Raw genomic sequence first — 14,488 nt, 5'->3', positions numbered from 1 at the left:
ACCATTCAAGTTGTATTCAAAAAGGCAGCTCACCACCATCATTTCGAGGGCAAGAAGGGATGGGCAATAAATGCTGGCCTTGCCAGTAATGCTCAATGAATAATTTTTTTTAAAAATCAAGCTTAAGCATAACTCAACTTGGTTGGATTTTTGAGTAAGATAAAAAAACATTTTGTTCTATTACAGCAGCTTATTTGCTGCATTTAGAACCTGGGGACCAACAATCAATAGACCTGTAGATAATATGTTTTTCTGCCTAAAGTTAGTGCATTACAAAGAATGGGAGAAAGTACCATCAGATTGGTGCTAGCAGTTATCAGTCTCCACCCTCCAATTAATAATTCTCATTGATTCTCACATCTTTCAGTCCCACTCTTCAATCAGGCTGATTGGATTGGGCAGACTCAAAGATTGGTCCATCAACCTCCAGTGCCATCTGCCAACCAATCTAATTGGTTGATGCTAACAACTCCAATCCTGAAAGCAGGCTGATGTTTCCCATGAGTGCTGACAAGTGGGCAACTGGAGTTAAAACACTGGCACTTGGTATGTATGCATCCTCCTTTCTCAGCCACTATCTACACACATCCACTCAAAGCAGGAATGAGTGGACAGCAATCTGAAGCAGCAACTTTGCCCAATCCCCAGCAAGACACCATACACCAGTTGTACAATTCGCCATCATTACATTGGCTGCCATCAGATCAACCAGCAAAGACCACAGGTCAAACCTGGGACCTTGTTGGTATCCATAACCTACCATGCCAGACAGTGTTCTGATTACAAAACAAAAACAGAATTACCTGGAAAAACTCAGCAGGTCTGGCAGCATCGGCGGAGAAGAAAAGTGTTGACGTTTCGAGCCCTCATGACCCTTCAACAGAACTGAGTAATATTAGGAGAGGGGTGAAATATAAGCTGGTTTAAGGTGGGGGGGGGGGTGGGGGGTGGGGGGTGGGGGAGAGAAGTGGGGGGATGTGGTTGTAGGGACAAGCAAGCAGTGATAGGAGCAGATAATCAAAAAATGTCACAGACAAAAGAACAAAGAGGTGTTGAAGGTGGTGATATTATCTAAATGAATGTGCTAATTAAGAATGGATTGCAGGACACTCAAGGTACAGCTCTAGTGGGTGTGGGGTGGAAAGACTAACAGGGCATAAAAGGTATAGATTTAAAAATAATGGAAATAGGTGGGAAAAGAAAAATCTATATAAATTATTGGAAAAAACAAAAGGAAGGGGGAAGAAACGGAAAGGGGGTGGGGATGGAGGAGGGAGTTCAAGATCTAAAGTTGTTGAATTCAATATTCAGTCTGGAAGGTTGTAAAGTGCCTAGTCGGAAGATGAGGCCCATCTATCTAGAATTTTTTGATAATATGTATATGCTCTGGTGCCAATAAAATGATAGATAAAAGTGGCTGGTTATCACTGAAATAATATATTCAAATGATTGAGTAGATTATAATAGACAATAATGAGCGGGTCACAGTTACTCCAAGAGGCTGGGGGTTCTAACAAAGCGGGGGAGAATGTAAAGAGAGTCTCTTTATGGTGATGGGTGCAGGGGGAGGCAGATTGTTGGAACTAAAACAATTTTCTGTGTTAAAATTGGTAAACAGTTATCTAAGCCAGATGAGTCGATAATACTCCAGCGCACTGTTCATGATTGATTAAGCTGTCTGGCTCATTGATGGGAGATAGATGGGTAGATCTATCATACAAAAATTAGAAACAAGAGCGGGCTTTCAGCTATTTGAGTCTACTTTGTCATTCAGTCAGGTCAAGGCTGATCTGCACCTCAACTCCATTGACCCACTTTTGTTATTTCCTCACCGGTCAGCTCTTGATAACCTTGCAAGCTGTTGATGCAACAGGTAGGATAGCCCTGGATGGACAAGGCAATGGGAAAGTTGCCTGTGCTCTACAGTGGTCATCCGCATGGTTTCAGCTGGTTAAATGCACTCCCTCCCCCCAACCCGCATACGCACCTGCCATACAAACCTCTAATCCTTGGTTCCTGTCAAAAGTGTGTTGACATTCCCTGAGCTTTGCTAAGGGGAGGGCGCACCTGCACCCCATATCCCTCCAAATGCACGGTAGGGCTCTCTTAGTAATTCCTAAGTCTGGTGATGGGCTTTCACGTCTTTCACATGCCTGGTTAACCAACAAAAAAAGGCACGACTTCCAAAAGCTGAGCTGAACGGTTTGATACCATCCAGGTCCCAGATATGGGATTGTTTGCACATTCACAATAAGACAACAGCAACAACTTGTATTATATAGTGTCTTCCATGGAATAAAACATCCCAAGGAACATTATAAAGCAAAATTTGACACCGAGCCATATAAAGAGATGTTCGGGCAGATGACCAAAAGCTTGGTCAAAGAGGTCGGTTTTAAAAAGCATCTTAACAGAGGCAAAAGAGGTAGAGAGATGAAGATGTGTTGTGAGGGTATTCCAGAGCCTAGGATCTAGATGGCTGAAGGTAATCACCAATGGTGGAGCAATTAAAATCAGGGATGCTCAAGAGGCCAGAATTAGAGGAGTGCACATATCTCCAAGGGTTGTAAGGCTGGAGGAGGTTATAGAGATATGGAGGGGTGAGTCCATGGAGGGATTTGAAAACAAGGAAGAGAATTTAAAAATCAAAGTGTTGCTTAACCAGGAGTCAATGTGGGTGATGAATGAATGGGACTTGCTGCAGGTTAGGATATGGGCAGAGGAGTTTTGGATGATCTCAAGTTGATGGAGAGTAGAACAAGGAAAACCAGCCGCAGTATACTGAAGTAGTCAGGTCTGGAGGTAACAAAGGCACAAATGTTGGTTTCAGCATGGATGAACTGAGGGGGTTGCGGGGGAGTTAGGCAATGTTATGGAGCTGGAGACAGGTGGGCTCAGTGATGGTGTGGATATGTGGTCAGAAGCTCCTCTCGAAGTCAAAATGACACTAACTTGTTCAGCCTCAGACCATTGCCAGGTAGAGGGAGGGTATCAATGGCAGGAGGAACTGAGCTTATCATGGAGACTGAAAACAATGGGTGGAATTTTCCAGTCCCACCAGCGATAGGAATCGTGGCAGGCAGGATCGAAAAATTCAGCAGGAGGCCAAAAATCGGATTTCCACCAGCAGAAAAACAAGTCAGAGTTTTCCCCTCAGCACTTTCATGGCAGGATCAATTTTCCCGCTGATCCATGTTGGGAGCCCCATTTGCATGCATTAACATGCCATGAATGCTCATCAAAAACTCAACTCTCAGAATCATGTTCTCCCTCCTAATTAGGTGCCACACCAGTGGGAAATTAGACTGGTCTGATTCACGACCAGATATAAGCGGTGTGCACCTGTCCACCCTCATTCTGCTCATGACTTTGAGGTGCGTACAACATTGAAAGCCTACGTGGAACAGCACAGCTCCAACTAGTCACCACTACCAAAGCTGCTCTCTCAGGCCAGATGTGAGGTTTGTAGGCAAGGCTGTTCGTACTGGGCGCTGCGGGATATTGGCAGGGCTGCACGCACTGGGGACGCTGCGGAGCGCAAGCGGGGCTGCTCGCACTGGACACTGTGGAGCACAGGTGGCACTGCTCGCACTGGACACTGTGGAGCGCAGGCGGCACTGCTCGCACTGGACACTGTGGAGCACAGGTGGCACTGCTCGCACTGGACACTGTGGAGCGCAGGCGGCACTGCTCGCACTGGGCACTGCGGAGCACAGGCAGTACTGCACTCTATCAGCAGAGACCAGCATCGGGACAGAAATAGGCAGAGACATGAAGGTGAAAGCAACAGGGGAGGAAGGGAGATATAGCAGACAGACAGATGACTGGGGTGAGAGAGCTGGAGCCTGATATGGAAGGAGCACATGCAGACTCGGGGCAGGGGTGGATGGGATGAGTATGGCACGGGAGGGAGGGGGTTCGCTCACACTCTACACTGGGGGAAGGGGGGTGGGTAGTGTAGCCAAGAGGGAAGGGGTTCTCGCAGAATCAAGACTGGGGAGTAGGGGGGCGGAGTGGTGTGGTTAGGGTCGCACATGTGAGACTAGGTACACAGAGACCCATGGCTAGGGTGGGGGGGTGGGTGTAGTCCTGAAGGAAGCCAGATGGAGGTGGGGGAATGAGTATCTTACAGTCATAGTCCTGGGGCTCTGAGGACCACATTTTCAAGGTGAGACATTAAATGCAGTTCTGGGGCTTAGTGGGTCATGCTACAGGTCATGACACGCACGTTGTTGTCCCAGTCCAGGGAGGAGCAAGGACTGTTTCCTCAATGGTAGTCGTCCACATCATGTTGTGCAGGGAATGGTCAGTGCCTCACACACGGTGGTCCTGGGGGTGGCTGGCTTGATACTGGGCTGCAGATGGAATAGTCATGGTCAGGGGAGGCATCTGCAGCCTGTAAATAGGAAAAAAGGTAATAAAAGGAGGGACTTGAAGTTCTCGTTGTGGGGTGGGGGTGGCAGGGGGGCACCTCTGTATGTGACCATGCACACAGCCTCTTGATGGGTAGAGGTGAGGTCCACATGGGGCATGGGGACATCCATAGTGATGAGTTCAGGGGGGAGGGCAGGAATGTCCAACAATCAAAATGGGCTCCAGGGTTACTGGGCAAGGCTGGAGATTGACCAGAGGGAGGTCTACCTGCATATCATGGAGTTCCAAGGATGATTGGATGGACATTAACTGTGACGGGGGAGGGTTTGGTCTCAAAGTGGAAGTGCAGCACAACCATTTTGAGACCCCGAAACAACGACACAGTTTAAAAAGGAAGCTAGAAAAAAATCTCCACAGGAGGGGTCTGAGGCAGTGTGGGAGGAGTCCATGGCTGGACTCAGGGGCCCTTTCAGGGACAACCTCAAACTTATTAGAATTTCAACATGGAGATGAAGTGACAGAACTCAAAGACTTTATTGAAATGTTACAGTTGGAACCAGCAACTCATGGTGCGCCTTTATGCTAGACCACACTAGGCATTGGGGTTATCTTAGAGGTGGACTCATTGAGCATTTAACCATCAAAGGAATGCGAGAAGGGAAGAGGCAGCCAGCCATTAAGGGAGCACAGCTGCCGGATATATGCAAGAAGCTCTGTCAAACTCTGCAAAGTGCATTGGCCAATTGACATGGGTCACAGAGCATAAGGCATCCAATCTTTCCAAAAGTGCAAGGCAGAGTTAATCTCAAATCCAAATTAGTGTATGAGTGCCTTTAATGAGCCTCTGAATTACATGGTTGAGCTCGACCCTCTTCCATCCTACTTGGGATTGAGATGTAAAGTTGTTGGGATCTGTGATCTGTGAGAGAGTGCCTCAGCTACAAGAGTGAAACAGGGAAAGGTGGCTAAAGCTAGCGCAGCCCAAGGGCATGACAATGGCTGTCTGGCTAGGAGTGGGAGGTCTGTAATTGTTGGGTGAGATACATTCATTTCTTGGATCTGACTGTGCGCAGGAAGATGGGGAGTTGCAGAATGGATGCTGTGGTCAATGCTGCCTTCTTGATGACAGAGCTCAGACTGAGGAGAAGAAGGGCCCGGTGCCACCTAGCAAGCATAGAGAAGTGACCAGCCTGAGGTGCATGGTCCAGGGGAACCCCATGAAGTCCCAGAGGCTGAGGAAGTCAGAGCCATCCCGTGGAGGCGACTGACACAGCCAAGGGTCTACCAAAGGTGCCTTTCATATTTGGAGATGAGCAAGAGACAGCGCCGCAGATGTTTGTCAAGAGATGTGGGGGTTCATATTTGTCACATTCTGCAGGAAGATCTGACACCCCATGGGCTGGGAGGCCATCCCCTGCCAGTGCCCCTGAAGGTTATTGCCACACTCAATTTCTTTGCAAGTGGCTCATTCCATGGATCCACAAGGGGACCTATGTGGCATCTCTCAGGACTCAATGCATAACTGTATAAAGGAGGTGAAAGATGCCCTCTACAGTAAGGCTCACCATTACATAAAGTTCACAATGGATGAAGCCAACCAGACTACTAGATTTCTGGAATTTGTGGTGATCTCAGGTTTCCCTAGAGTGTAGGGTGCGATCAGTTGCACACATGTCACTTTAGGGTTCCCTGGCAGCAGCCCCTGGTCTTTGTTCACATGAAAGGGTTCCACTCCGTCAACATTCAGCTGGTCTGCAGTCATCAAAAGCAGATCATGCATGTGTGTGCTAGGTACCCTGGGAGTTTTCACGACTCCTACATCCTGAGTCACTCCCAGGTGCCACAGATATTCAAAGGGCCAGAGAGCTTACAGGGTTGGCTGCTGGGTGACAAGAGGTGCCCGCTGAAGAGATGGCTCATGACACCCGTGCTTTGTCTCAAAGTGCCACAGAGGACAGATACAACATGGCGCATCCATTATTGAGCAAATCATTGGCATCCTGAAGATGCACTTCGGTTGTTTGTGCCGTTCAGGTGGGCTCTGCAGTACTCTCCACAGAGTGTGTCCCGCATCAGTGTGGTCCGTTGTGCCCTCCACAACCTGGCGCTTCAAAGAGGGGATCACTTGCCACGGGGAGACATGGAGGAGGCAGAGATTTCCTTGGACAAGGAGGACTTGGAAGGAAGGGCAGGAAGCTGAGGAGGGTTACACGTGAGGATGCCATAGCAGTGGCAAGACGTTGAAGACGTGCCCGCAACAAGTTGATAGCCACAAGGTTCCAGCAGGAGTAAGGTCCATACAAGGGGACCCGAGCTCATTTCTCCTGTCCCTTAGTGCCATGCCAGTGATTGAAATGGCCTTTACAAGCAGTGACATTGAAAGCAATGTCAGTATTTGGCCTTGGAAATGTAACCCTCAAGGATGACAAAACCCTAACTCTTGGAAGGGTCAGCACCCAAAGCTGCATACAGCCGGCGCGTGAGGTGAAAGGCAGCACACCAGCACGCACCCTGCATCAACTGCACACCTGAAGGAGACACTTTGAGCAGACCGCAGCACATGGTTGTTGAGACAATAACAGCTCCAGGTCATGTACTTTCACAGCTCAGTGTTGATTTAGCCCTCCAAGACACATGAGCACACACAATTCTATGAAGTGTTGCAAGGCTTAAAGGATCTAATCCCAATGCGCAGTGACTTTCAGGATATGGCTTGACACATCTCCCTTACATGGCACAAGGAGTGAGTGACTAACATGGGTCTGCTAAACATGACATGAATCTGAGGCACACAAAGGGAGGCAATCACGGACGGGCAACTTGGGTCACCCTCGCAATAAGAGGGCATATAGATTCATATGCAAGAGGCATTCACATGATGACACTATTATCATGAACTCACAATCTATTTACAAAGGTGCAAGATGCATACGGTGAATGAACGCCCATGCCACCACTGTGATCTCAATATTTCTTAATTTTTCTTACATTACCGCTATGTCTAGGTACATCCCCAATATCCACAGCAGAGGTGGAGGCAGCATGCTGACTGCCATGCCCTTTGTCTGTGATGACGTTCGCAGGTGCCCTCGAGAGGACCAAGACCTGGAGGCCCCAGCCTGCTTTTGGTCTCCTACTGCGTGGGGTCACAGGCAGCGGGGATTGGGAGTGGCTGGACACTCTCGGTGCCTCCTGGGTAGTTGGCCTCAGGGTGACGAGCTGATGGTCCTCCTCCCTTTGGGTGCCTGAGGGCCCTTCCCTGACTCCTTGAGGAGAAGGTGTCCCATTCCCCTCTCACTTCACCACTGATGGATCCCACCAATGCCTAGAGCGACAGAGTGCAAGTCCGAACACAAACCCAGCAGAACCTGCTGGACCAAGGTCTCTGATGGTGACCTCGAGGTGCTTGCATATTGGAGCCACAACATCAGACACAATGTGGATGGACTCCTCCATCCTTCGCTCTCGTCTGTTGACTGCCTCTTGCAACACTGCCTGATGTTCTGCCGCCTGTCTTTGCATCTCCAGCATGTGTGCTGCAGCCATTTCCAGGGGATCATCATATGACTTGGACTCAGCAGGTGCTTGTCTCCAGCAGTCCTCCAAGTGCCAGAGACTTGGGCTGTCACTGTCTCCGATTGCTGTGGAGTCATGTCAGTGAGGTGTTCTCCAGAAAGTGACCCCGAGCCTAATCTAGATCTATGACCCACCGAGGTGTGTGTCTCTGCGCTGGTGGAGGATACAGAAGAATGCAGTGATGGGTCTTCCTCAGATGGATGCTCATCTGAGGTGGGTTGGGGGCTGGGGCTGATGGGCTGGCTTGGCCTGTGTGTGGCCTGCTGGTGCTGGTAAGCAAGAGAAGGTAGATTTAGTTCATGAACAGGCAGAATGCAACATTGCATGTCACCCACCGTGAATGTCAGGATGCGATCAACTCATGGAGGGCTCATCAGTACTGGGTTGGTGGGGGAGGCCAATCTCGCCGTAGCCATAGAAGCGATCCCTGTACTCCCCTGCCAACTCGGATGCCTCCTCCTTAAGGGCAGTGAGCTTCTGTGAGCTCACGATTAAATCATTTTCAGGAACACACAATGTACTTATAAGGGTACATGATATATACAGTGAGTGAACACCCATGTAACTATTGTGATCTCAGTATTTCTTTCTTTTTCTTACCTTATCACTATGACTAGATGCATCCCCGATATCTGCAGCACAGGTGGAGGCAGTCCACCATCCCTCCTCTGGTCTGGGATCTCTTCCTCCTGTTGTGGGCCAGCTTGGCCAGCATGAAGACAAATGGATGGAATGTGACCAGAAGGAGTGGAGCAGATGTTGGGAGGCATGCATGCCTGCTGTGTGTGCTTGGTCCTCCCCAGTCAGGGCTGAAGATGCTGCTTGTGCAGAATGATTGATGAGATGGTGGTGATGTAAGGTGTGTGCGAGACAATCAGTGCTGATGTCCCCTCTACTAATAGTGTGCGAGATCCCTGAGGAATGTAACCCTTTGAGTGCCTGGTGCCATTATAAGACTGAGTTTGGAGTGAGCAGAGGTTGACTTACCCTTGCGGAGTTGATTAGATCATTCATCCTCTTCCTGCGCTGCAGGGCATTTCTTTTTTGAGTGCCAGCAGCACAGGCCTCCGCTGCGACCCCCTCTCAGGACAGCGAGGTGACGTTGGTGGACCGCCTGGTTCCATCCGTCAGGAAGAGGACATCATGGTGTTTGCGGACCGCATTGAGGAGAACCATCAGGGAGTTGTGGCCGAAACTTGGGATACATGGCTTCTTTCTCCTGGCAGGGTTGGTTCAGGAAATCCAGACCACACATCTGGGCTGCAGAGAGTGAATGTGCATGTTCGCATGGCATTTAAATATGGCGCCAGGACAATCGACTGCATAAAATGATGGCGGGGTGGGCGGATCAGTGTCTGCCCCACCATGTTATTTGGAAAGTGGCTAGCCGATGCATAATTAATGAGGTTCCAAGAGTGCAATCAAGCACGAGAACCCGCCCCACCGCGCAAAGGAAAACACGCCACCAATCCCGCCCACCACCGCACTTAGTCTCTGGTGCAAAAAATTCCACCCAATGGCTTCAGTCCTCCAAATATCTAATTGAAGGAAGTTTCTGCTCATCCAGTACTGGAGGCCAGGCAAGTAATCCGACAATTTAGAGGCAGCGGAAGGATCGAGAGAGGCAATGTTCAGGTAGAGCTGGATGTCACAACGTCCACGTGGATGCTATGTTTTCAGATGATGTTGTCGAGGTGCAGCATGAGAAATGGGAGGGGACCAAAGCTAGATCTATAATATCTTGATTTAAACTTAAAACGGGAAAATACTGGAGGAGAACAGGGAAACGAGCAGGAAAATGGGCCTAATTGGGTAGCTGTTTTAAAGAGCTGACACAAGCATGATGGCCTGAATGACCTCCTTCTATCCTTGAAGATTCTATAGGTTCAATATTTATGGGGTTGCATGTCCTATGATTCTGTCATATGGCATTGTCATTGGATTATTATACTTGTGATATTTGTCAGGAAACCCTTTGGGAGTGATTTGGCTCTGTTGACATTACTGCACTTGCTTAGCTTCCTGTGCGTAAAGGGTGTTTCACCGCATCTTCCAGTGACATAATGACAGTGGAGCAGGGGAAATTCCAGACCACTGTCACTATGAAACTACAGGAGTTCATCAACAGTAAGATGTTTATATTTTTAAATTAAGGATGTGTAAAGGCTTAAAGTACAGAACATTATCAAACTGGTAGATCAGATAACATGGGAAGTTGCGGCTGAGTGATGTCAAAAGAGACATCTAGAGAGATTAAAGGATACTTGAGCTCTGGAGATATCTGGTTCTGATTCGCGCTCCCCTTTAAAGTACAAAAAAGTGAAGAGGAGAGAATGTTACACCAAATAGCCTTGGTACCATCATCTAGGACATTTGTTTCTGCCATGATATTGCATGTGGCAACTGCCTTTCTCGGCTGTGACTTCAAGGGAAGGTATCTAATAAAGGTTTGCAATTTCCCAAAAAAAGAGAGAATGAGGAAAAATCAGGAAGAAGTCAGCCCAGGTCAGTGTGAAATCTGATGGTCTGAATGGAAGTACTTGTGCCATGAGGGTAATTGCATAGCTCGTTAAGCACACAAAATGGAATGGAAATAAAAGCTTGAGTGAAATGAAGTCTAGGAATATAATTAACAGGAAGGGAACAGGTTGGTGGCATGGCCACGCCAAAATTCCCCTAAATCCAACTCTAGTCATATGGAACATGCCGTAAAGAAGGAGCTGGGAGCGAGCACCTCATTGTCAATGTGATAAGAGCTCTCACCTCTGAGTCACGTGTTCAAGCCCCACTTCCGAGACCAGGCCAGCACTCCACTACAGTACTGAAGGAGTGCTGCACTGTCGGAGATGCCATCATTAAGATGAGATGTTAGGCCAAGGTAGATGGCCTCAAAATTAGATGGAAAAGATCTAATGAGTCTACTCTGAAGAGCAGGCGAGTTCTCCCTGATAACTTGGTCAATATTTATCCCTCAACCCACATCACGAAAACAGATTATCAGGTCATTATCACATCCCAGTTTGTGGAATCTTGCTGTGTTTCCTACATTACAATGCTTACTCTTCAAAAGCACTTCATTGGCTGTAAAGTGCTTTTGGACCTCCTGAGGTCATGAAAGGCACAATATAAATGCAAGTGTTTCTTTCCTATTGTTTCAATTGGGAAGGGTATATGTTGAGAAATGTGCCTCATTACTAAAGAGGGTTAAAAAATGTTGTGATGGGACTCAACTGGGTAGATAAAGTAAATACATGCCTATTAAATTAACAACCCATTTACCTGACTTCTATTAATTTCTATTGAGTTTAATCTAGTAAGGATTAGGTTAAATGACTGTCATTTGACTGTATGGCAACGCACAAAAAATTCACAGATATCCCTGATGGTACCAGATCTTCATCTCATACATCCCTATTAACCTTTAGTCAAAATGGGATGCCTTAACAGCTCATTAGGAACTCTATACTGGGGTGTAGCTGATGCAAGTGTCATGCAATTAATTTTTTAATAACTTTTCACTGGTACAAATCTATATTTAGGAAGAGACTGCACTCCAGATAGGATTAACCTAGATTTCAGTCATCACACTTAATAATATTTTCCTTTTTGTTTAAATTCTAAAATATTCCCAGGTTTAATTCTTGTTCTGTGCTAAATCTACTCAATTTAGCCTGCACCTGTACAATTGGTGTCAGTTCCCCTAGGCTAAAATAGAAGAAAAAAATATCAGCCAGGCTTCCTGGGCACAATCCAGTGACCCCAAAGCTGAAGAGGTGAGTAATGTTATGAGGGACAGATAGTTGGAAGTTGTGATTCTCTTTAGAGTTGAAAAGTCCGCTGGTACTCAATACATCGGCTCATACATTATGAATTGCCACATAACTAGCTACAAGGGGACTGTCACTGGGCCAATGGCTTTCAAGTCAATGGACAGTATTATTGGGTTGGGGGGAGTGGTAAAAATATAAGCCTTCCAGAGATTACCTCACATTTGTGCCATCACTAAGACCGCCAATTTCCACCACCGTAACATTGCCCGATATCGTCTCGCCTCAGCTCATCTGCTGCTGAAACTCTCATTCATACCTTTGTTACCTCCAAACTCAACTATTCCAATACACTCTTGGCCGATCTCCCATATTCTACCCTCGGGTAAACTTGAAGTAACTCAAAACTCTGCTGCCTGTGTCTTAACTTGCAACAAGTCCCACTCCCCTATGACCCTTGAGCTCGCTGATCTACATTGGTTCCCGGTCAAGCAGCATCTTGATTTTTAAATTCTCATCCTTGCTTTCAAATCCCTCCATGGCCTCACCACCTCCCCCCACCCCCATCCCCCATCTCTGTAATCTCCTCCAGCCCCACAACCCTCCAAGAGATCTGCGCTCCTCTAATTCTGGCCTCTTGTGCATCCCCAATTATAATCACTCCACTACTGGTAGCTGCGCCTTCAGTAGCCTAGGCCCCAAATTCTGGAATTTCCTCTCCACACTTCTCTGCCTCTCTTCCTTACTTTCCTCCTTTAAGTCACTCCTTAAAATTGACCACTTTGATGAAGCTTTTAGTCATCTGCCCTTACATCTCCTTACATGGCTCAGTGTCATACCTTGTTTTATATTGTTCTGTGAAGCACCTTAGGACATTTCATTATGTTAAAGGTGCTATATAAATATGAGTTTTTGTTGTTGTCCACCCTATCAAACCCTTTAATAATATTAAAGATCTCTATCAGGCCACAGATTGGATTTATCTTTTCTTGAGGAAAGAGCCACAAGCCTGTTCAATCGATCCTCATCGGCATAATTTCTATGCTGGCACCATCCTTGCTGATGCAGACAACTCATTTAAACCTTCCATAACCACAACAGGTAATGCTTCCACACCACTTCACTTTTTATTGATTTATTCACAACACACATTGTTAGCATTGAAATTAATCCATTACTAAATTTCAAGAAGGTTAATTTCCCAGCACGTTGAACTCTGAATGCCCTTTCAGATTGCTAGGACTGTAACTCTGCATATATAATACACATATTAAAATACACACATATACATAAACACGCAAGAAAAAAATGCACATTTATATTGCACTGTTCATGGCCCCAGGACATCCACTAAATGTACACATGTACAATCACATATCCACACAAACACACGCACACACTTATACATTATATATTTGCACAGACACAGTACATATACATATACGCACACACTCGCATATACAGACAAATGCACACACACATCCATATCTCAAACATACAAACACATTACACACATGCACTTACACACCGGGCAAATGTCTGTGATATCACTAAGCAATAATATCACTGTGCAGTAAAATCCCAAGCACAATTTTCACAAAAAGCTAACTGCCCAAGTTGTGAGCTCTGCTTATTAGCGGAGTTGACGCAAGGGGGTGGGGAAATCATTGCCATTTCCTCATCATTATGTGTAATACAGTTCACTAGTCCCAAAATAATTCCTCACTCCGCCCGAATCCTCAAATACAAGATAAGTTTGTATTATAACGGGACAGATCCCTTCCTTCTTTGAACAGTCAGATGCTCTCAGTGTCTGCTGTGACTAACTAGTTCAATGTTCTTTCTCCCAGAGGAGAATACAATTACACAATTGGTATCAATCACATTCGGGGGAAGGGGACGAAAGAAACAAAAGAAGTCTAAAGCTTTTTTTTTTATCCTCCCTTTCCCCTCTCCACTCAGATTTAAAACAACTTTCTCTTTCTCTTTCTCTCTCTCACACATACACACACACATACACCGGCGGCTAGGCTCTCCACATCGATGCCAACATCCATATACAGTCAGTAAGAGACAACGCCTCACCTCCGCCCGTTGTATCTACACAGCAAGCCAGCAGCAGGCAGCACAGTACTTGGGCGAGGGGGACTGCGGGTCTCTGGATCGGTCCCAATCTCTGAGCCATCAGCCCCTCCAAAGTCGGTGTCCGCAAGTGACTCTCTGCTTCACCGGCAACCCTTCCCCCCACCCACCCCCTAAAAAAATATACCCGTAACTGTTTCTATTTGATTTGTTCGGCGAGACGGTCCTGAGCATCAGGGATGAGCTTCGGCTGAAACGAGCTCCCTGGATTCCCCCACCCCCCAGCGTGAAGCTCTGTCCATTAAAGTTGAAAGCTCAAACCACATCTGGATCCGAGCGCCTGAAAGATCCGTTCGCAGCCTTGCCAACTTGTGATTGGGCTTTTTGTCTCAGTTCAATTTAAATATATGACATTTTGGGACCACCCCCTTACGGAGACATTCCTGACCCCACTGTTCCCTGCACGTGGTTGGAAGAGTTGAGCTTTGTTTCTTTGTTCAATTTGTCTAAATTCAGCCGCAACTTCATCCTGGCCTGTTTATAATTTTCTACATATGATCTGCAGAATGCGCCTCAAAGAAAAAAACCAAATACTTTTCTCTTCCTAAGTTCCCTCCCCCTAAACCATAAGGCCGTGTGTGGTGTCAACATCTACTCCAGAGACTCTGGAGCAGGAGCACATAACCTGG

General features: G+C 47.0%; 1 protein-coding gene across 1 annotated transcript in view; it reads right to left on the bottom strand.

Moving 5' to 3' along the window:
• The window catches only part of adam19b (ADAM metallopeptidase domain 19b), a 154,298-nt gene extending 140,146 nt beyond the window's left edge, over window positions 1–14,152 (bottom strand). The window contains exon 1 of the mRNA XM_078550528.1: window positions 13,803–14,152. Coding sequence (XP_078406654.1) covers window positions 13,803–13,902 — 100 coding nt within the window. The 5' untranslated portion in view covers window positions 13,903–14,152. The remainder of the gene's footprint in view (window positions 1–13,802) is intronic.
• Between the last annotated feature and the right edge of the window lie 336 nt (window positions 14,153–14,488).

Source organism: Cetorhinus maximus, chromosome 10, assembly GCF_964194155.1.
Source record: "Cetorhinus maximus chromosome 10, sCetMax3.hap1.1, whole genome shotgun sequence".
In the NCBI taxonomy this organism is placed as follows: domain Eukaryota; kingdom Metazoa; phylum Chordata; class Chondrichthyes; order Lamniformes; family Cetorhinidae; genus Cetorhinus; species Cetorhinus maximus.
This window is presented reverse-complemented; position numbering and strand designations above follow the sequence as displayed.